At 36.2% G+C, this 21,913-nt stretch overlaps 2 protein-coding genes and 1 pseudogene across 2 annotated transcripts; all 3 read left to right on the top strand.

Annotated features, from left to right (window-relative positions):
* The first annotated feature begins 465 nt into the window (after positions 1-465).
* Positions 466-2,633, top strand: LOC122351770 (lecithin retinol acyltransferase-like). Its single transcript, XM_043249051.1, is given in 3 exon segments — positions 466-953; positions 956-1,041; positions 2,268-2,633. Coding segments are annotated over 3 exon segments (678 nt in total). The 5' UTR covers positions 466-514; the 3' UTR covers positions 2,421-2,633.
* Positions 2,634-2,887: 254 nt separating this feature from the next.
* LOC122351792 lies at positions 2,888-6,120 on the top strand (annotated as a pseudogene).
* A 629-nt stretch (positions 6,121-6,749) lies between these two features.
* LOC122351754 (probable RNA-binding protein 46) lies at positions 6,750-11,764 on the top strand. The gene is made up of 6 exons (XM_043249027.1): positions 6,750-6,854; positions 7,361-7,527; positions 8,153-8,490; positions 8,692-8,821; positions 9,376-10,182; positions 11,158-11,764. The coding sequence occupies exons 2-6, from the start codon at positions 7,383-7,385 to the stop codon at positions 11,349-11,351; spliced, it is 1,614 nt and encodes a 537-aa protein (XP_043104962.1). The 5' UTR covers positions 6,750-6,854; positions 7,361-7,382; the 3' UTR covers positions 11,352-11,764.
* Positions 11,765-21,913: the final 10,149 nt, after the last annotated feature.

A 21,913-nucleotide genomic window follows, 5' to 3' on the forward strand; every position in this document is an offset into this window, starting at 1 on the left:
TATGAGCACCGCAGGGTGGCATATTATATAGCGTATTTAAAATTAAACCGGAAGCTTTGTATTTTTATTTAGTTTATAGATGCATTTGGGCCCTCGTACACGCATTCTAAAATAAATTAATAATCTTTTAAAATAAAAACACTACATTTTAGTTATACAAATATACTACTTACTAAGTACACATTTTCACATATCAACTAAAAAAAGGTGTAGACTGGTGCCAAAGATTATTTGACCTTACTTTTATAACGTTTCACTTCCACTCCTAAATTTCAAAACGCACATTTCTCATGTCCGTCTAAATGACACGGGCTGCATCTGATAAGCTAACTTACACTTTCATTTTACCCCCGCAATGCCCTTTTTTGTCCCCCCGTCCACATTTTCTGTACATTTCTACATCTCTCATCAGCAGCCGCCAATAGCCTTGCCGCGAGCGCAGTGACGTCACGGCGGCCCGCTGCTCCTTAGAATAAAAAGAAGCGGGGAAGAGGACCCCGAGCAGCGCTGCAAAATGTTAGATTCCCTCGCTTTGCTTTTGGAGAAAACCTTTCTTCTCGCGCATTTCAACTTTTTCAGCCCGGCCCCGTCCAAGCAGGAACGATGCGCAAAGCGCCGCGAGGACGGCGCTTGCTTCCAGCGCGGGGATCTGCTGGAGGTTCCGCGCACTTTGTTCACTCACTTTGGCATTTACCTCGGCGACGACAGAGTCGCGCACCTTATGCCCGACATACTGCCGGTTCTGACGAGCAACGCCTCTCAGATCCAGAAGGTTGTGACGAACAAGAGGTTGCTGCTCGGCGTGATCTACAAGTACGCCTCGGTGCGGGTGGACACGGTGGAGGATTTTGCCTACGGATCTCCGGTTCTGCTCAACACAATGGATACTGCCCTGAGGAGACAGCCGCTGGCCGCCGAGGAGGTCGCCAGGAGAGCTGAAAAACTTATCGGTCAGATTCCTACAGTCTTTTGTGGAATAACTGCGAACATTTTGTCACGTACTGCCGCTACGGGACAGCGGTCAGCGTGCAGACGGAGCAGGTAAACGCGCTTGGCTTCCATCGGCACGTTTTTCCTCGCGATTAGTGCCTGCTCCGGATCGGTTAATGATTAAACGAGTCTAAAGTATTGGGTTTCTGCTGTGGATGTTACGCGCGGATATACGCGAGCGAGGCGCGTTTGTAAGATGCGGTTTATTTGTCCGTACGTGGTAAGTTTAGCCAGATTGATTTATCAAAACAAATGACGTGTGCACAGGAACGGTTAGGAGGAAAAAAAACAAAAAAAAAACTTTTTTAATTAGTTTCCGCACAAACTTAATTTAAAGCTTAAACGGATGAATATGCAGTCTGACCTTACATTAATTTATGAAGATTATATGCTATGCATATAGCTTAAATAAGTATGTTAAAAAAAGCATAAGAGGCAAATAAAGATTTGTTCTTAGAAATGTACTCTTATAAATTAATTAATAATAATATATATACTTTAAAAATGTCGAAAATATTGTTGTTGTCGTTGGTATCTGGTTTCATATTTTTTTTTATTAATTATTACACTTGACCTAAACAAAAAATGTATGTAAATGTAAAAAATTTTTTTCTTTTCTATTTTTAATTAAAATTTTGTATAACTTCAGCAGTACCGAGGGAGTCTTCTCTTTGGGTTTCTAGTCACATGACAACAAAATGGCTTCCTGCATTTTGTTTTCGCCATCCCGAGTTTAATTTAGCCGAACACACGTTTCTAATATTATACATACATTACATATGTGCTTTACAAACAAAATGTACAAATGAATTCCTAAATGACCTAAATTTAAAAAAAAAAAAAAAAGTTTATTTTTGTACGAATAGATTAAAGTGCCACTAAAAAAAGTATTAGGCTACTGAAAGTTAGTACTGAAATCTCCCGAAGATGCTCCCTATGAAGTGCCAAACTGGCGTTTAGTGCTGGGTGTTCCCCTTTCCACCTCTCTTTAATTTCCCACTCCCATCTGCAGCGACAACGCATTTTTCACTTTTTTTTTTAGGCTGACCGTGAGCTTTTCGGAAAATCTGGGTCATTTTAGCGCAAAAAATGAACAACGGCTTCTTTCAGTGGCAAGTGGGTTTGGAAAGATACGCGCCCAGAAAAACATAGCAGTACCGTCTCAGATGCAGATGCGAATGACAGATGTCTCGGATGGTTTTGTGTGTGTGTGTGTGTGTGTGTGTGTGTGTGTGTTGAATCTGAATCTCATCTATTCCATCTCTTTCCCTCAACAGTTCTGCGAAAATTTAAAATCGGTAATCCGGGACCAGAGGAGCGTTCTTCTGACCACTTTCATCGGAATGCTTTCCATGTTTTTTCTTGGAATAGCTCCGTCCACCGCACTTCCAACCTTTATCATTCCTTTCATCTTGTGGATGGCTGGATGACACTTCAACTCTGAACGCCTATAAACTATTTACCTATAAAAAAATATTTTTGGCTTTGTTATAGAATTGCTAACTTAATCCTTTTCATTGTTTTTTACCTTGATGTACCCTATTAACATTTTTACTTTGTTGTAAATACTTGGTTTTTATGACACCCTTTTTCTGAAAACATGCTGTACAGTTTTAGCAAGTAAATAAATATGTTCAAATGGCGGAATGGCGTTTTATATGCTTTTGCATAATTCTAGCACAAATGCAGGCTAAAATAGAATTACTTTTTTTTTTTTTTTTTTTTTTTTTTTTTTTTTCTCTCACTGCACAAGGTTCAATGAAGAACCAGTAGAACTGGGGTAGGGGGGATTTTACGATTATGAAACGGTTCTTCAGAGTATAAGTTTTTTATTTTATTTAAAAAAAAATAAAATAAATATATATAATTTCTTAAGTAATGACCTCCCACCCAAGCCTTTCCTTTCTTTTGTAAGTCCACTTAATTACTTTTTAAACAAAATTAAAAATGGATGCAAATATTCATACTTTGCAAAAATGTTAAAAATGCAGGCATTCTTTAAAACTTAAAAGTACATACAACCACCTGAAGCTCAATTGAAAGTCAACCTGCCATACCAAAGAAGGCCACTGAGAGGTGCTAAAGGACTGCTTATGCTAATGTGGCCCTATTCAGAATCACTAAACGCACGAAAATACAAATGAAAAATGAAAACGTTCCGGATGTGTGAAGACGATCTGAAAGCGGCTCAACGTTATTAAAAAGTGGTCAGAACAAGCCATCGTGTCTGTTTTGGAGCGTCGGATGCCCGTATGTACATTACTGATCCTCACAAAGTTTGTGTATCACATGCTCAAGCAGCGTTCAGGTGTCTGGAGCTGCCGTTCGGTCCGTTCATTTCTCAAAGCACGGCGAGAAACGGCTTCCTAAGCTGCTCCGACAAATAGAATATCAACTAGACCACGCACAAGACTGGTTATTTGTTTTAAAATGTAACATAAAAATCATAAAATTTGTGAATTCGGTATAGGCCTACTTTCATTTTAAAGGTTGAGAACCACTGTTCTATTTTTTTAAGTGTAAACAGTATGAACATAAATGAGCTTTTTAGAAAATATAAATGAATATAAAAAAACTTGACATCTACATTTGTGTTTATGTTGTCAGCTGTTTACCAAAGACAATGTTTACAGTTTACCTTATCATTTACAATGAACTTTTTTCAGCATCAACAGGCAAAAACTGTTAATTCATGTTTGTTTGGTCAGGCATAAGGTTCATTTGTTTGCGAGAACGAGAATCTCAAGAATGAAAATCTTGAGCAGTTCTATAATTAGTTTTAGGGAATTATATATAGTCATTGCTGCAAGATTTGTTCATTATACAACCAGCATTGCCTTTCTTTTTTACATAAATAGAAAATGTTAGGTAATTTAATCCACAAAGGGTGAGAAAGTCATTGTGTAACTATGAATTGCTTGTTTCATCCGGCATGTGATGTACTTATTATGGAGTTTTTTTCTGAAAATAGCTCTGGGTTTGTAATCCTCAAGCTCCTCCCCGGTCTGCCTCAAGTGGGATAAAACCTGCAGGTGCCAGACCATCTAGAAGCTCACCGCATCTCCAGGATGTTTCCTCTACAGTTCCTCTACAACTTCTTTTACATCGCTGTGGTCACAGACTTGGAAGAGAAGAAGAAGAAGAAGAAGAAAGCGGTCCATTACGACACCTCCATCTACAAAAGAGGAGATCTGCTGGAGGTCCCTCGAACGCTCTTTACGCATTTCGGAATCTATCTGGGGAACAACCGCGTGGCTCACCTCATTCCTGACATCCTGCCGGTCTTGACCACCGACGAGAAGGCCATCGAGAGGATGGTGACTAACAACCGGCTGATTCTGGGTGTGATAGCAAAACAGGCAAGTGTCCGGGTGGACTCCTTAGAGGACTTTGCGTACGGAGCAGAGATTCTGGTCAACCACATGGACAAGGTGTGCAGTCGGTCTCCGTACGAGGGCGACGAGGTGGCTCGGAGAGCCGAGAAGCTCTTGGGCTCCGTGGTCTACAGTCTGCTGTGGTACAACTGCGAGCATTACGTCATGTACTGCAGATACGGCACCAGCATGAGCTTTCAGACCTACCAGGTAAGATTTTTTAGCAGAGGAAGGGAGCAAATCTGCATTCAAAATATATCTATAAAGTCAAAAATATATCAAAAAAGTCATCTGAAGCTCTTTGATGCTTATTAATCAATATTATCAAAAACGTTGATATTCTGTACTAAATTGCACTTTCCTAAGTTAGACAAAAATAGCTAAGAATGCATGCATTTGTCCATGTCAACATCAACGTTATCAAGGGGTTCATTAAGCGTCTGCTTATGACTGAGGATACTTTTTCAGCCATTGCATTGACTTTTTATCTTGACATTGGGACGAAAGTATATTAATTTGGATTGTAATGCTGGCCAGCTATTGTTGGTAAATTAGGTTAGGAATGTGAGGCAGTAGCACTAATTCCATTACAAATGGGATTACACGCAAAAAAAAACAGGTTAGGAAATGTACTGCGATTGGGAAATAAACTGCTTCCGTATAAAGCTGGTTACAAGTGAACTGGAATGAATTAGTCCTGGAAAAATCGAATATATCTGTTTATATAGTACAGACTCAATATATATATATATATATATATATATATATATATATATATATATACACATATATATATATATATATATATATATATATATATATATATATATATATATATATATATATATATATATATATATATATATATATATATATATTAAATATATATATTTGTTAAAACCACAGTTCACAAACAGGTCAAAGAAAGACATCTAGTATTTAAGTTAATATATGTTAATTAAACAATATTTATTAGTCCATTTTAATGTCACTGTGTAATCATAAGAAAGAGGACAGACAGGGCATCAAATGTGTTTAAATGATCTAATCGTGGACCTTTGTGGTGTTTTATTCATTTATAATTTTTATTCAGTTGCTCCAGTAGGTTTTGAGTAAGAATGTTAATCTGCAGATTCCAGAGAACAGGCTGTAATCTCTTTGAAACTCTTTCAGTAAACACACGCACACACACAAACATCTCGCTTTCTTTTTTTTTCAGTCTAAAGAAAGACGTTGATATTCCAACAGCACGTATGATAAAACGGACCACTTTCCAGCTGTGGTCGAAAGATGACTTTGCCACAAAAATCTAAAATACAGGCTCATCAAGGGACAGCTATTTTGTTTTTGTGTCCAAATAATCTGTTTCCCATTAAATTAAATGTAACCATGAAAATCGTGAAATCTGGCGTAGACCTTTGAAAAAATGTGCATTTATACATTTGGGAAAATTCCACCAATTCAGCACCAAAGAAACTTTACAGTCACTCGGTGTTAAGAGAGAAAAAGATCTTTATAATTTTTTAGAATGATTCTTAGATAGAATTCAAATGCACAATTCTTAACTTTTGTATTTCTTTCTTGTTTTCTCTTCAACAGTTCTGCAAAAGTCGCATGCAAGATTGTGTGCAGCAAAATGAGTTGTCTTTTAAGTTTTCTGTTATGTTTGTTCATCATGTTTTATATGGGGTCCGTGTCCATCTTTGGAATTTTACCCACGCTCATCATCCCCTTCACTATTTGGATGGCATCCTGAAATGGACATTTTTAGAATCCTTCTATAGAAAAAAAAACAAGCAAAAAAAACAAAAGCATTGTTCATCAATGAGTTCAAATGAGTGGTTTTATTACACTGGGGCACCTATTAGACCATTGGATTATATATATATATATATATATATATATATATATATATATATATATATATATATATAAAAATTCTTTTTAGGGGATAGGTTAAGAATGTGATTTTTACATTACTGTCATGTTAAGATAGGCTATATCAGATAATTTATTTTCTTACTGTTTGTTGTGAAGCAAAATAATGCCATATCAGTATTAAAGAAAGTTTCTATTTAATGTTTTTGTCTGTTTAAATTTGTATGTGAAAACTAATGATCATAATGTACTGTGCATGTATATTTAATACTCAATGGCTCTTTAAATAATTCCATGGTATATTTTGTTATTCAGTCTAAAAATAAATAAATATAAATGCCATATTTTTTTTTCTCTTGTCACTGGACAATGCAGAAGTTTAAAGTGAAGGGGGAAAAAAATACATAATTTTTCTCCGAATTTTGCTGACCGTTCACATGCAAACGTAAAGCCCTTCAGCGGAAACGCTTTGAAAGATCATTGGCTGAAACTCGAGTAGCGTTTGACTGAACAGTCAACAACATCGAACCGTCGATTATCAAGTGTCTCACACAAGTTTATTGCCATATTTTACATATATTTTACTTAATTAATTTACAGAGTGGCCTAAAGGTAAGAGAAGCTGTTTAAATGCATTCATATAAGTTTGGAGATTAGTTCCGATGTTTTTTTTGTTTTTGTTTTTTTCACGAGAGTTGAGAGAAGCGTCCCACACATAACTTAAATTACAATATTAGTCTGGTATATAAAACATATTCGACCAAAAACACTTTTGTGTCGACTTTGCAGGTACCCGCTATTTTAAACGGTTTGTTGTCGTCGAATATGACGAACATTTTAAATTCAGGTTATTGACGATTTTTGTCACGACTATAAAGGTTTTTTATGAAATATCGATTAATTAATAAGTTATTGTTATTTTTTGGATGTATATACATTAAATCATCATATAAAACCGTAAATTGTGTTACTTGACAGCTCAGTAGTTATGATGCTAATTAGTTGTGTTTGCTAGCGGAGCTGCGTTTACGTCATTTTAAGTAACGTTATCATATGAATGAAAGGCCTCGAGTGTCATACATTTAATAGAAACCTGACACATAGGCTTTCTTTGGTAGCACTGCGTTTTCTGAAGTGGTTATGGATGAAGGTAGCACCAGTCAGCCGTCTGATAATAGCAAAATGGACAGCTCTAAGGAAGCTGCTCTTCTGGCCCTAATGGACAGGACAGGCTACAGCATGGTCCAGGAAAACGGACAGAGAAAATTTGGTGGTCCACCTCCAGGTAAACTAGGAAATCTTAATGTCAGTTTCATTACATTAGATAAGTTCTTAATATTTTTGTGTAATATGTTTATATACACATGTTTGTAGGTAAAACGAATATGATAATGTATATAAAAATAACACACACACACACATATAAGTATATGTATATATAACTCTTAATTTACCCGAAAATAAAAATTATGTCATAATTTGCTCAGTCTGGTTGAGGCATGAGAGTAAATGATGACAGAATTGGCATATTTGGATGAACTTTGCCTGCGACCAGTAGCTAAATAGTTATTTAGGCATTATTTTGGGGTACTTTTGTAAATAAATTAGCCTTTCTGAAATCCCTGTATCCAAAATGTTCACAGTTGTCTGCAAACTCACTATGAGCTTTTTCATTATACCCCCTTTTCACAATCCAGTCAATTTAAGATAGAATTGAATAGATACAATAAAGCTTCAGCCCCTTTTTCTCGCATAATACAATCACATATCGTATCGTGGTAGTAAATTAACCTGCAAATGGAATTTCATGTAGTAGCTATTTACAGTTTACAAGTATTGTAATTGTAAGATTTATAAGTATTGAAAATTTAAGTTGTCAATAATAGTAATTAACTAATGTTATGTTTCAGGTTGGGAGGGCCCTCCTCCTCCAAGAGGCTGTGAGGTGTTTGTGGGTAAAATCCCAAGAGATATGTATGAAGACGAGCTGGTCCCTGTTTTTGAGCGGGCCGGTGGTATCTATGAATTCCGTCTGATGATGGAGTTTAGCGGGGAGAACCGTGGCTACGCCTTCGTCATGTACACCACCCGAGAGGGAGCCCAACGAGCCATCCAGCTTCTGGACAACTACGAAATCCGTCCTGGGAAGTTCATAGGGGTATGTGTAAGTCTGGACAACTGTCGCCTTTTTATTGGCTCCATCCCGAAAGACAAGAAAAAGGAGGAGATCCAAGAGGAGATGATGAAGGTCAGTATATCACATAACTGCTCATATTAGAAACTACACAGAACTAAAACAGCATAAAAAACATCGTGTGACACCATCTAGCACCATCTAGTGAACAAAAAATGTTTTTTAATCCATTACAGAAACTATATTAAAACTTATAAAAACTTATATGTTATAAACTAATGCCTAGTTGTTTTTATATTGCAATTCTACATACAGGTGACCGAAGGGGTTGTGGATGTGATTGTGTATCCCAGTGCAGTGGACAGGATGAAGAATCGTGGCTTTGCCTTTGTTGAGTATGAATCCCACAAAGCAGCTGCCATGGCTCGCAGGAAACTCATACCAGGTGCAAAAGCACAATAGAAACGCATATTTATTTGTTTCCTTATATGCTGTGGATCATTGCTTCATTTCCATTGCTCATATTTTAAGGGGGTATTTATCAAAACATAATGAAAAAAGCATAGTTTTCCACAAAAATATCAAGCAGCACAACAGTTTTCAACATTGATGATGGTAAGAAAAACCTGTGGTCACTAAATCATGTGGATGTTGAGCTTTGCCAGCACAGGAAAAAAATTGTAAAAACATTTGTAATAATATTACATTTTAGATTAAATAAATGGTTAGCCTAAATAACATTTGAATTATTCCACTCTTTTGACCAGTATTTGATATAATGACAACCTTTAATTATTCAGTCCATTCCCAGTGAATAGTCCCTGCCCATCAAACAACAAGTTTAGCCAAATAACTTAAAACTGACAAAACTTACCTACACTTCAAACATGCAGCACTATTCATTTTTAAGGGACCTGACCATGACACGTCAACATTACACAAATTAGAACTTTACAAATATGCAACTTGCTGTGTGTCAATGTCAACTTGATTTTTCAGGAACATTTCAGCTGTGGGGTCACACCATTCAGGTTGACTGGGCCGAACCAGAAAAGGAATTGGATGAGGAAACCATGCAGCGAGTGCGAGTCCTCTATGTTCGTAATCTCATGCTGAGCACCACGGAAGAGGCGCTTCGCTCTGAGTTCTCTCGCCTGAAACCTGGCTCTGTGGAACGTGTTAAGAAGCTGACGGATTATGCCTTTATACACTTCTATAATCGTGAGGATGCCCTAAATGCTCTTGAGTCCATGAATGGGAAAGTTATTGATGGCTCGTCCATTGAGGTCACTCTTGCCAAGCCTGTCAACAAAGATGGTAACAAAAGATTTGGGTCGCGGTGTAGCTATAGTGGAGTGGCACCTGCCGGAAATTACTGTGATTCCAACTTCTTGATCCAGAGCAGAGATGATGTGACCATTGGCTTGGGAACAGGAGCAATAAGTGATGGTTTAAATGCACACCCTCTTGGCCTTCAACCTCCTTTGGGCAGCCCGTATGCGGTAGACTTTGATCACTGTGTCTATCCATTCCTGCCTGGATCCACTTTGGTCCCAGTCGGCCTGAACACCCTGAAGCCCAGCCAGTTGAGCTCAGCTGTATCATTGCTTGATTACTACTGCCACAAGAATGACTGGTCTCTGCCAGAGTATCATCTCTACTCCCTTGTTGGACAAGAGGGAAAAATGCTGCTCATCTACAAAGTGTTCATCAGCAGCACCAGGAGCAGCTTCATGCCTGATAAAGCCTGCACTATACTGGAGGACGCCAAGGAGCTTGCTGCTCAGAATGCGCTCTGGAACCTGGGTTAGTTTATTTCAGTTGCTCTAGTTTTCTTCTGTAAATCATTTAAAGCAATACCGGGTTACACACTTGAAATTAGGAGTGCCTTGATGTTAAAGTTATGTTAGATGTATAACTATAATTACCTTCATCTTATGGTTTACAACGGATAAATGACAGATCATAATATTCTACAGTTCTGTTTTGTCTAAATAAATAAAAAGTACTTGAAATGCAGGGAATGTAGGCATCACAACATTTTAAAAAATAGTACAGAAAATAAATATTTTAGGGTTTGAATTGAGCAGTGTTATTAAATTATTAGTGCTTTTGATTTTGTTAGTGAGCATGCACATTTATACTGATTATACTCATGTATTTGAGGTCAGCCCGTAAAAAAAAAAAAAAAAAAATTTAATAGTTTACCCTAAAATTCTGGCATTAATTACTTATTAAGAACACAAATTAAGATATTTTTGATGATATCTGAGCTCTCTGACCCTTCACAGACAACTAGAGAACTACTGTGGCACAGAAAGCTCATTGTTAAAACAGTCTATGTGGACGGGTTCGGTCATAGTTTTGTGAAGCTACAGGAATGCTTTTTGTGCACAAAGAAAACAGAAATAACCACAATATTCAACGATTGCTTCTCTCTCGGGTCAGCCGGGTCATGTGCACACACATCATGTGCACACACTCATATGCACTCATAGCTTTAGAACGTTATGGTCGAACTGTTGATGCTGCATGGACAGTTTTAACAGTATCCTCACTACGTTTCTGTGCCTTGACCTTGGTAGTTCCCTTGCCGTCTATGGAGGGTCAGAAAGTTCTTGGATTTATAAAAATCATATTATTGTGCAATAGAAATCTCTTAATATTGTCCAACTTGAAATACTTGAAATAAAGGTGGTGCTTCATATTTCTGCTTTTAGACTTTGTGTGATTGTACTGTAAAGCCTTTTTTGATGATGCTTATGTATTTGGATGTAACAGATTGCTCTATCAGCTCTCCTGGCTCCCCTGTGAATGTTTCTCCTCCTGCACCTTCTGGCTCTGGTTTCCTGTCCTTTGGATGTAGGTCTCTGCCTTACCCAGCATACCCCATCGCCTCCATCTCTCCTCCCCTGTCCATCTCCTGCTCTTCTGCCCAAAGACTCTTCATCCCCAACCATTCATCCTTCCTGTAGTCAAGTCATCCAGTATCTGCGAACTTTCTTTACTTGCAGTGTGTTTCTTAATCGTTCAAATGAATAGTTTTTTATTGTTTCACTGACTTTTTGTTTAGTGCTGTTTTACTTCAATGTCTATCAGCAGTGGCAAATTTTTTTCTCCATTCACATACTATATAACATTGAAGCCACTGTTATTGTTTTTTTTTACACAGTATTTTGTGTATTCTGTTTAGGTGTTTATTTCCATTTTTAAGCAGTAAGTTATTTACTTGTGTTAAACACACATTGTTTAAATAGAAAAAAAGAAAGACAACCTGTTATGCTATTAAAACTAAGAAAACGGATGCATATTCTTAATAATGCAATAGTGGGTAGGTAACGTTGCATGTTCAACTTTGTTACATTTCCCTGGCAGATTAAATATCATAATTTCATTTTGATTGTTTTATGTTTTATGCATTTAAAAAGTGTTTCAGGAATTCTACAACAACGCTCATATATTATAACTACTTATAATCAAACGTAAAATTTTATTTTTGATTTGTTTATTTTGAGCTTGTACTGTATGGCAGTCATCCTTGATTTGTACAGATCGATCGCAACATTTGCAAAAGCAAAGCATCTCAAAGTGCCTTTATGGTGCTACATGTATCACGTGAGATAAGCTTGTATTAGGCTTGTTATTTTAAGTATATTTGACAATTAATTATAATAATTGATTATAGTATTTAAACCAAGTAAATATAAAATAATATATCTTTATTAACCTCCCAGGGCAATTAGGTTTTGAGAATGCAAAAAAAATTTATTTAATGTTTGCATATTCTGTATGTATCCAAGGATAAAAAAGGAAAATGAAACCTTTAATTTTGCAAATTATATACATGTGCTATAACAATTATTAGTATAATTGTGTCAAGCTCTTGGCTTGACTCTGTGCTGTCCTCTCCTTAGTTGTTTTTCAGTAACTGGATAGCTGCTGCTATGCGACAGTTTTAGATCACCCTAGTCAGGAATTTTAAAGAAGTAGCTCAAATCGGTTATGGAAATACTGAACCTTTCTCTCAGTCCTACTGTACACAGAATGAGCCAAAGTAGTACAACCACTACAGTGATTTTTGTAACTTTGAAGGGGGTTTATGTTGTAGCGATGAGATAAATCCAGTATGGAGGTTGAAATGGAGAAACACAGAATGCTCTAAATATAAGAGCTGTAAAAGGTTTGTAAGTTATTTTTAGGATACCAAATGACTTGTTTCTTCATTAAGTATAGCCATTAGTGTACTGGTTGTGTGTTTTCTATCCATTTACTATACAGGAGAGTGAAGAGAGACAGGAAAACACAGGCTTAAACCTTCATAGCGTATAGTAGTGTATGTGGAATATTTAATTATAATTGGATTGTACTTTAGTCTTGGAGAATGTGTTACATGTGTACATATTCCCTTAACATTTCTGTTTGAATCCTCAGGCTCTGTTTTTATTGAAGCCCATAAAGGGATCCATAAAGTTCAACAAAGAAGAAGCTCAGGGGACGTCTTTGACTTCAAATCAAATCATTTTTTTTTTCAGTCCACTTGGGAAAACCTTCATTTATTAAAGCATATTTATTATTTCCCTTTTAGGAAAGACAGAACAGGCGTTGTCTAACAAAAATAGCACCTGGGTTCATCATTACTCTTTGTCGGATCGGCCGTCATTGTCATAATCAAGATAGATGCTTTCCCCTCTTGGTGCCAGGTACTGTAAGCGTTGTGAAGCTTCACACAAAGTTGTGATATAAATAGGCCAGGAGTACGGGCACTAACTCTGACAGTCATACCCCAGGTCTGATATTTACTTTTTCGCAGCTGTTGACATTGTAAATTAATCTGTCCAGTCTGGATGCTGATAAAAGTGCTTTCAGCTCAAAGCTCTTTATAGCATTTCAAACTGTGAGACACTTCACCTGTTTGGCATTACAGTGGTGCACATTTACGTCACATATACTTCATTTGATTCAAAGGAAGTACTCCAGCTTTGAAAATCTTGAAGGGAACGGTGAAGAAGGGCTTTTTAACGTGACATCTTCAGAAAGCCTGCAGTAACCTTTGAAACTACAACCAAAAGCTATGTTGCTAGAGAAACAAGACATTTTATTCCTTTTTCAAAAGATGAGGGAAACCAGTTTACTTCAAGAAAAGCTTCGCCCACATTTAAGAGGTGGTTTAGGATAAACCGACCATTATGGTGTATATAACACTTATTCGGTCCATCAAAGACTGACCTACAGTAACAAACATATCCTATGCAAGCATACAATGTACAAACGATTAAAAAAAAAAAAAAAACATTATAATTTTGTGGCGTTTGCTATTTGAACAATTATTCAATATTTCCTTTGACTCCTCAGATAAAATAGTTAAACTAGTGTCTGCTTTTCATCTATTTACTAATGTGTTTGTCAAAGACCTATTGAAGTAAAACAATATTGAGGATGGACTGATGTGTAGTGCTTTAGAAGGTACAAACCCCAATATGAGCATGCAAATGATTTATGTTTGTCCCAAAGGACATGATTACCTAAAATATTGGTTTAGGAAATGTTTCATTGCATATCTTGGGACTATGAAGAGAATATGTTTATTGCAATCACTAGGGGCAGTGTAATACTTTGTGGCTTTAAATTTTTCCAATTTCACTTCACTTTTACATGTCTGTTCATTACACTAGTTCTTTTTTAGCACTTCACATATATGATTTTTCACTCTGTCATATAAATTTTATTCTGGTTATGTTATCAAGAATTCAAGGTGGGTATTGTTTAGTGAACGCATCTTTGTGTAGCTCTTTGCTTATCGTTGTTTCATCACAAAGCAATAGGTAATGTGATGGTAATACCGTTCCTACAAAACAATCTGTGCAAATGTTTCCCTTTACTATACTGTATAGTGAAGTAAATGCAAGAGAATTTGCATTCATTTCCTATTTAAGCGTCATAGTGCTTACATTTTAAAGATTTTTGTCTGGTTAGGAATGAAGTTATTGTGGAATGAGTGTGCCCAAAGCAATGCATCATTTTAAGAGCCAATTTCCAAGCGGTTTAAATTCATAGTAAATCTTATTAATAAAGTCGAGGGCCTCTCAGTGCTTGGTTATGTGTTATAGATACAGTCCAATAAAACAAGCACACACCAACACACACAAACATGAACTCTTGTGCATGAAAAATGGATAAGTTAGACAGATGAGGTCAAACAGCAGTCTCAAGGTGCTGCGAGAATGGCTTTATGTGGCAGAGCCCATATGTCAGAAGGAAGACTAGAGGAAAAATGAAATAAATTCTCCTTTCTTTCTAGTAACCTTATAGAAGCTGTACACATGGGACACATTGTTACTTATGAGGGTATCATAAGATAGTGGGCCCCACAGGATAAAATGATCCCAGCATGGTTTTTCACAGCCTTTATATATCTAAGCCTGGATTGTGACTGATGGCATGCAGAACTACTGATTTTTAAAAACGTATTTCTCGGTGTCATTGAGCTTTTAAATGTATAAAAATTACCATTCACCCTGACATGTCCTGGCCGGTTTTAAAATTCCCAAAATGTCTGGGTATTTACTTTGTTTTTCTATTGTATTCATACCTGCTGAAGGTGATGATTGAAAAGTAGTTTGACCAATATTGTTCAGGCATTGTAGACGATTGATCGGCTGTGCCACACGAGGAATGTGGGATCTGCAGAATACAGTCAAAGCAATGCAAAGTGTATACATATAAAGTATGAGTACTGTAGAGAGCAAACAAAGTCGATTGTAGGCAAGTTAGAAATCCCAACCATTTATGGTCGTCCAACTTCTAGAACAGTGAAATTATCATTCTAAAATACGGTACATGAAAATAATAAACACAGAGTGGATATTAACCAGATGTTAACCAGCTGTTTGCGCAAACGGAAGCAAACACCCACTTCTGTGAGTGCACTGTATCTACAGCCTCCTTAATGTTGTGTTTTGTTAAGGTTAGGGTTAGATGGCTGTGATTCAGGCAGAAGACATTAAAACTACATAAGCACATAGATTGCAACAGCCTGTTTCAGTGTTATAATTGCTGTTGCTTGCTTAATTTTCAGTATATAGTTTTAAAAGTATTTTTTTTTAATTGCTGATTTTAAGATGCTGCAATTTAAAAATGACTAATTTGTCAGTAGTTATACATTTTGTTGCAACTTCAATGCTTGGGCTGGGTACACACTTTTTTAATCTTATAAGATTTGCAAAACGTGAGAGACCACAAACAGGACAAAACAATCCTAGATTTCGTCATTTTGCTCCTATAGTGTGTGGTGTGCCACAATGTTGCAAAGACATCTTACCACACGCAAACATATTTCATCTCGACTGTGAGCAAAGGAATTCTTGCAAAATATCTTGAGACTTGAGAATAAATGTGTTTACGGGACATGTTGTATAAAGACTCTGTAGTCATAAATCGCAAGCTGATCCTGAATCTCTTCCTAGCAGATTCAGTCACTCTTAACACACATCTGATAAGATAATCTGTAGAACCACCAAGATAATCAAGATATTACCTCGGATAGTTAGAAGCGGAGAAATTGGCTCTAAATCAGCCTGATTATCTTGTGGTGTGTACCCAACACTTTTCCATATTCTGGTCCAAGTAAGATTTATAGTGACATACTGTACGAACTGTTGATATTGTTACATAACAGCCAATGTAATTAAAGTCATTGTATGTCCGTTTACAATATTTACGTCAAGGAAATGTTTCTGAATACTGTATGTACAGATTTTATTAGCAGCACTCAAGTAATATGTTTGGCATCTTAATAGCATGTTTTTACACACACTATAAGATTATAATAAATGCATTTACCTGCATAGCAAATGAATGCTTTTTCCTTCATTTGCTCATCATTGAAAGATAATCTTCAGCCATGCAATTCCAATCCAAAGTCTTGAACAAAATCTGAGTTTGAGGTTCTACCTTGACATCTTCATCCAACATCTTTATCCAGCAGCAGTCTCGTTCCTGTGACTGATGAACACGCTTCACATTATATACGACGATGATGTATGTTATAGAGCATTTCAGGGACAATTGTGAGGCGTTTCAGAAGGCTAGAAATAAATAACTGCAGAGTCAGTTTTAAATCCTGAAAGTTGCCGTTTGTTTTATTAGAGTAACCTTTTATATGCGCGAATATCAATAGCATTTTGATTCTCCATTTCATCACCCTTAAAAATCCTGAATGTTGTATATATTCCTTCAGTCAGGACAAGGTGAAAATGCATATATAATAAAGATAGATCATTTTTGATGAGTGTAGCATTTTACACAGCAGGACACTTCTCTCGCACTGCAGGATATTTCAAGCTATTACGCTGTTTCGAGAAATTGCTGTTAACATTTAGCCTTTCAATTTCCACACAAATCTTCTAATGTCTTTGTTTATTGCATTTCATGATGAATACTGTCATGTCACGAGCAAACTGCTTAAAAACAAAACACAATTTAAACCGATTGTTATATTTTTATAGACGAAGCCTCATGAAATCTAAGACTAACCAAGATGATCGTCCTTTTTTTTTTTTTTTGACTTCATTGCGATTACATGACAAGTCAACTGCCCATACATAAGTCTGGCCAATTATAAAAGCCACTTGAGAAACGTAGATAGCCATTCACCTTTCTGGGACTTTCACAAGCACGCAGGGAACGTTCAGATCTCTCATTTTGACTTTATGTTCATGGCTCTGACCGGCACTTTGCACCTGCAGCTTGATTGTGAAATACTGTTCGCCAAAGGTCAATACGTAGCCAGCTGTCAAATAGGCCACCTTCTGTGACAGATGATGACGAACTTCCCAAGCTCTACACTCCAATCTGGTGAACAGCGGGAGCTATAGTCACATATCTACTAGCAGACCTTAATCATCTGGACAAGAGCACTGTAATCTAGCTGTCCAGCCTCATTGCAATGATACAGTTTGACCTTTGGCCACTGTGAGCCAGAATATTGACGCAGAAGACACCTATATATTAGATTTTCTGTGCTCTTTACACAATTTATGTGCATTTGTGCCAGACTTTAGTTATAAAATATAATACACGGCTACTTTACGGTTTGACACATTGCTTTATTGGACCTTAACCAGGCGAAATGAGACTTGGTTATACCTGCGCTGTGAATATTGATAGCACGGCACATCCTTTTATTCTTCAATACAGTTTTTTACATTTCTCTATCAATCTTTCACTGTCACTTTCTATAAAACTGTCTTGTATAGCACCATGATTCACCACCTCGTCTTTTCTAGTTGATCGGAACTGCTGAATAGAACTAAATGTCGTGTAATGTGACATTTTAATCACAAAGGTTTTATTAAGATAAAATGTGCATTTTAAAAGTTCAGTGAAACTGAAGGGGTATTATTTGGCCGATCACACTCTTTTGACGGAAAGAGAAAATGTATGTCTGACAGTACAACGATTGAGAAAGGTGTTCTATTACTTTTCCAAGCAACTTGGCTTGCGATTTTCACCTCATGAACATAGATATCCCAATAGATATATATATATATATATATATATATATATATATATATATATATACTTACAGGAGAAGCCTGAGTCATATCTAGTGACTCCAGCATCACACGGCAAAAATGAATGCATAGTTTTCCCTTGTTTTCCAGTAGAAACATAAAAGCATCTATAAAACAAGAACATTTACTTGAGAAGCAAAATTGTGGAACATATTAAGTCTTGTTTTCAGAAAATATATACTTTGGATATTTTTTTCTGGTTTTAAGCATAAATGTAATGTATTAAGAATTTATTCTCTTTAAACAGTGAAAGTATTTGTAAAGACTATACACAGAAAACAATAAACTGTAATAGTTAAGAGCTAAAATAACTTTTTAACAAGAAACAGTAAATTTGTGCACATACAACCTTTAATTTTCCAAATATTATTATTATTATTATTTTTTTAACGGACAAAACCAAACAGTGTGCCAAAGATAATAAGAAAGAAAAATCATATTACCTGTGAGACCTTACCCGACCCCCACAGTAACCGTGGCATCCTGGTGTTGACCTTCAAACAGCAATTTCTACAGAAAGAAATGAAAGAATTTTTTTTTTAAATGTTCAAACATTTTGCTCCTGTTTATTGTGATCAAATACTGTAAACCAACAAAAGAAATGAAAAAAAAAAATATGTCAAAGAACAGCTGGGTGAAATGGGGTCATGAAAACGTTTTCACACACCATGTGTAAAGCTTGGTGCGCCGTGCTGAAAGCAAAGAAAAAGCAAATAACTACAGGGGAGAGTAGGATGACTAAATCCGCCCTCATTTCGGTTTCAATCAAGCACTTTATTAGCAGGCAGATGGAGGTGAATAAATCTCAGCATTTAGTCTGCATCGCATTTTAATATTACAATGCAACAAGCTATAAACCATTCAGCAACACAATGAGACATAATGGACTTATTAAAGGCAGGGGCCACAAAGCTTTTTGCAAGTAAAAGAAAGCAATTTTCACGGGACTTACTGAAATACATCTATGGGTTTTACCATTTAACACCCAAACACTCCTGAGATTCGTGCTCAGCTCTGACTAAATCCCTGACATGTGCCGCTGACGTTGAAACCTAAATCCCTGGTATTTGTCATCGTTCACTAGCTAAAAGTGCTGTGGGTAGTTCAAGGCCCACCGAGAAGGAGAAATAGCAGGGGAGCTCTCGAGCTCAGTGGACTAATGATGTTCATCTGTCCTTGCTGCTAACAGCTGTAATAAAAGATAAAATGAAGTTCTATAATAGAAGCGCTGTTTGTATCTTTACTTTCCCTTTCAGTTTCAGCACTCAAGCTCTCAGCCTAAAAGCTCTTATCAAAACTTGTATCATTTTTTTCCTTCAAAGGTACTTTTTTATGCATAAAATGCCCCGTACTCCTGACAGATCGATATAACTGAAATCACTCCGATCTCTTTGACAGACCTGACTGTCAATCATTTTTTTCCTTCGGGCTCACAGAAATGTCTTCGGAGAACAGAGCTTTTGAGGTCGTATCTGTGCCGTTTTTTTATTCGTGTAGACTCACATTTAAACACACTCTGGGCCTCATTCACGAAACATGAGCAGAACAATCTGTGTAAATCGTTCTCAAACCCGTTAAAATGGAAATTATATTTATTGCAAAAATTGTACAAGAATGGTTCCATGAGCAATTTGCACAGACATTTGCTGCTTGTGTTTCATTAATGAGTTTCGATATTTCTGCCCAGTCAATACACAAACAATACACTTTCAAATGTCAAAATCAGCTCTGAAAAATGAATACAAAAGTTAGGGCGTAAGTAACAAACCAGTTTAATCAAGTGCAGTGTTTAAATGTTTCAGTGGCTCTGTTGATTTACAGTAGATCTCATGTTGCTTTTTGTATGGAAGATTGTTAAAATATATACTAATTTGTTTGTCTCTCTGACTCCTGAGGCACTAATTAACAAACATCGTCTGGGACATTTAATCCCTTAAAAGACTAGTGGAGTTCACTACAGTTCATATTGAACCCGTGGGCAATGTGAGCGATTTTAATGCAAGTATGGTGTTCAGAAAAGTGTTGTACTGCTCTGAAATGCTTCCAGCACTTTGCGTGTGTATTTGTATGCCTGGTTGCAGTTGTGTTTTAAAACTTATTCCAAGTGTTTATTGATGGCAAGGAGGCACTCGTGTGTGTCTGGGTCATTTGAATGCTTGAAGAAAGTGTAGAGATGTTGCGCTGTGATCCACATAACATGATTTTTAATGAATGCTTTGTCTGTTTCAAAACAATGGTTATGTTTTATCTTCCGTTGATGCTTCTAAATGTTGAATTCTTTAGATTTTAACATTGGCTGAGTCTCGCATATGTGAACAATATGTTGTCATTTTCTGTTCTTTCTTCCAGTAGATTTTAAATTTAAAGGAGTTGAGATGACAGCAGACACAATTAACTGTTTTACAACAATAAATAACTAACCTAATTCTTATATTTGATAATTGAACATTTAGGGAGAAATAAAAGTATATATATATATATATATATATATATATATGTATATATATATATATATATATATATATATATATATATGTATAATATATATGTATACATAATTTTTTTCAATTATGAAATACATGCAATAAATATAAAATGAGTATAATTACTAATAACATGAAATATTAATCATCAAGTGTCTGGAAATACCTCATATTATGTGTGCATGATAATTATTTTTAGAAATAATTTATGTTGAAAAAATGCAATAAATTATTAAAAACCACACTTACATCATAGTCATTTGAATTTCATAAGACTTCCTTAAATGTTATTACAAATATAATGTCTGCACCATATATCCTACCTGACCTACACGATGCGAAATGGTTACCACACAATGCAATTCATTAAAACAAAAATATATGTACTGAAATGTTACTTTTTGAAGCAAGTTCGTTAAATGCAGTCCTTCTGCTAAAAACAGCTATACTGTACTGCAAGTACTGCAAAAGAATGGACATGCCTCTCATCTAGTGGAGCTTAAATAAAAACAGATAAGCTTTTATTAGACGGGGAAGGGCGTGGTGTCAAAATTAAAGATGAAAGACGCAACATAATGCCAGCAGGGTTCATTCATACTTCATTAAATAAATAAACATTTCATTTTGCCCGAAATACATAATGCACAGAACAGATTTGTTTTATGTTGCTCAGCGATACACAGAACGGGTGAAGCGGTCAAAGCCGTGCCGTATCGTGAATAAAACACAGCTGCTGACCAATGAGAATCAAGGAATAAATTGCAGTGTTGCCAGATGTACAATGATTTTGTACAAAGTGTGATCAATAATGATAAAAATACTATAATGTGCGATCATTTTCAGTATTTTGTAAAACTTCAAATGTTGGTCGTCTACCGTGCCCTACTTCTGAAGCAGCGCTATGTAACTTTTGGCCCTCTAGCAGTTAATAAAGAGAATTGCAAAAATCCTGCGGAAGAACATTCTTCTCCAAGTTTATCATGTCAATTCACGCAGGTGTTACTCCGTGGCGGTGACGACCCAGACAGGCTACAACAGTTTGAACATAAGCACTTACTATATTATAAGTGTACTGCAGTGATTCGGGATTAGACAGAAAGTCGGGGTTGGAAGATGAATTCATGAACTCCCTCGTTATATACATTTGAAAACACAAAGTTACATAGTGCATCCAAAGAGGACTATGTTGCGGTCCATGGCAACATCAAATTTGTACCGGAATCTGTCCTCCTCAACATCTGGAAAAACATAGGATTCTGATAACTACGACTCAGAGGTGGATTTTTGGCCACTTACGTACATCTAGTTATTGATCTACTGTGGTAAATTGGAGCTTGTGTTTAAAAGTTGTTGGTCTAGATAAGCAAGTATATTCTTTATGTTTACCTTCTGCATGTTCATTTTCTTCCAAATACAATCAATTTGAGGTTTTGGTACAATACTTGGACATTTCCTTTCCTTTCTATTCATGTACTCATACAG

This window comes from Puntigrus tetrazona, chromosome 1, assembly GCF_018831695.1.
Source record: "Puntigrus tetrazona isolate hp1 chromosome 1, ASM1883169v1, whole genome shotgun sequence".
Lineage (NCBI taxonomy): Eukaryota > Metazoa > Chordata > Actinopteri > Cypriniformes > Cyprinidae > Puntigrus > Puntigrus tetrazona.

Excerpts from the sequence above, each read along its gene's own strand:
- LOC122351754 (XM_043249027.1), top strand. The coding sequence starts at position 7,383 with ATGGATGAAGGTAGCACCAGTCAGCCGTCTGATAATAGCAAAATGGAC. Across the intron at positions 7,528-8,152 it reads ATTTGGTGGTCCACCTCCAG|GTTGGGAGGGCCCTCCTCCT; the intron begins GTAAACTAGGAA and ends GTTATGTTTCAG. Across the intron at positions 8,822-9,375 it reads TCGCAGGAAACTCATACCAG|GAACATTTCAGCTGTGGGGT; the intron begins GTGCAAAAGCAC and ends TTGATTTTTCAG.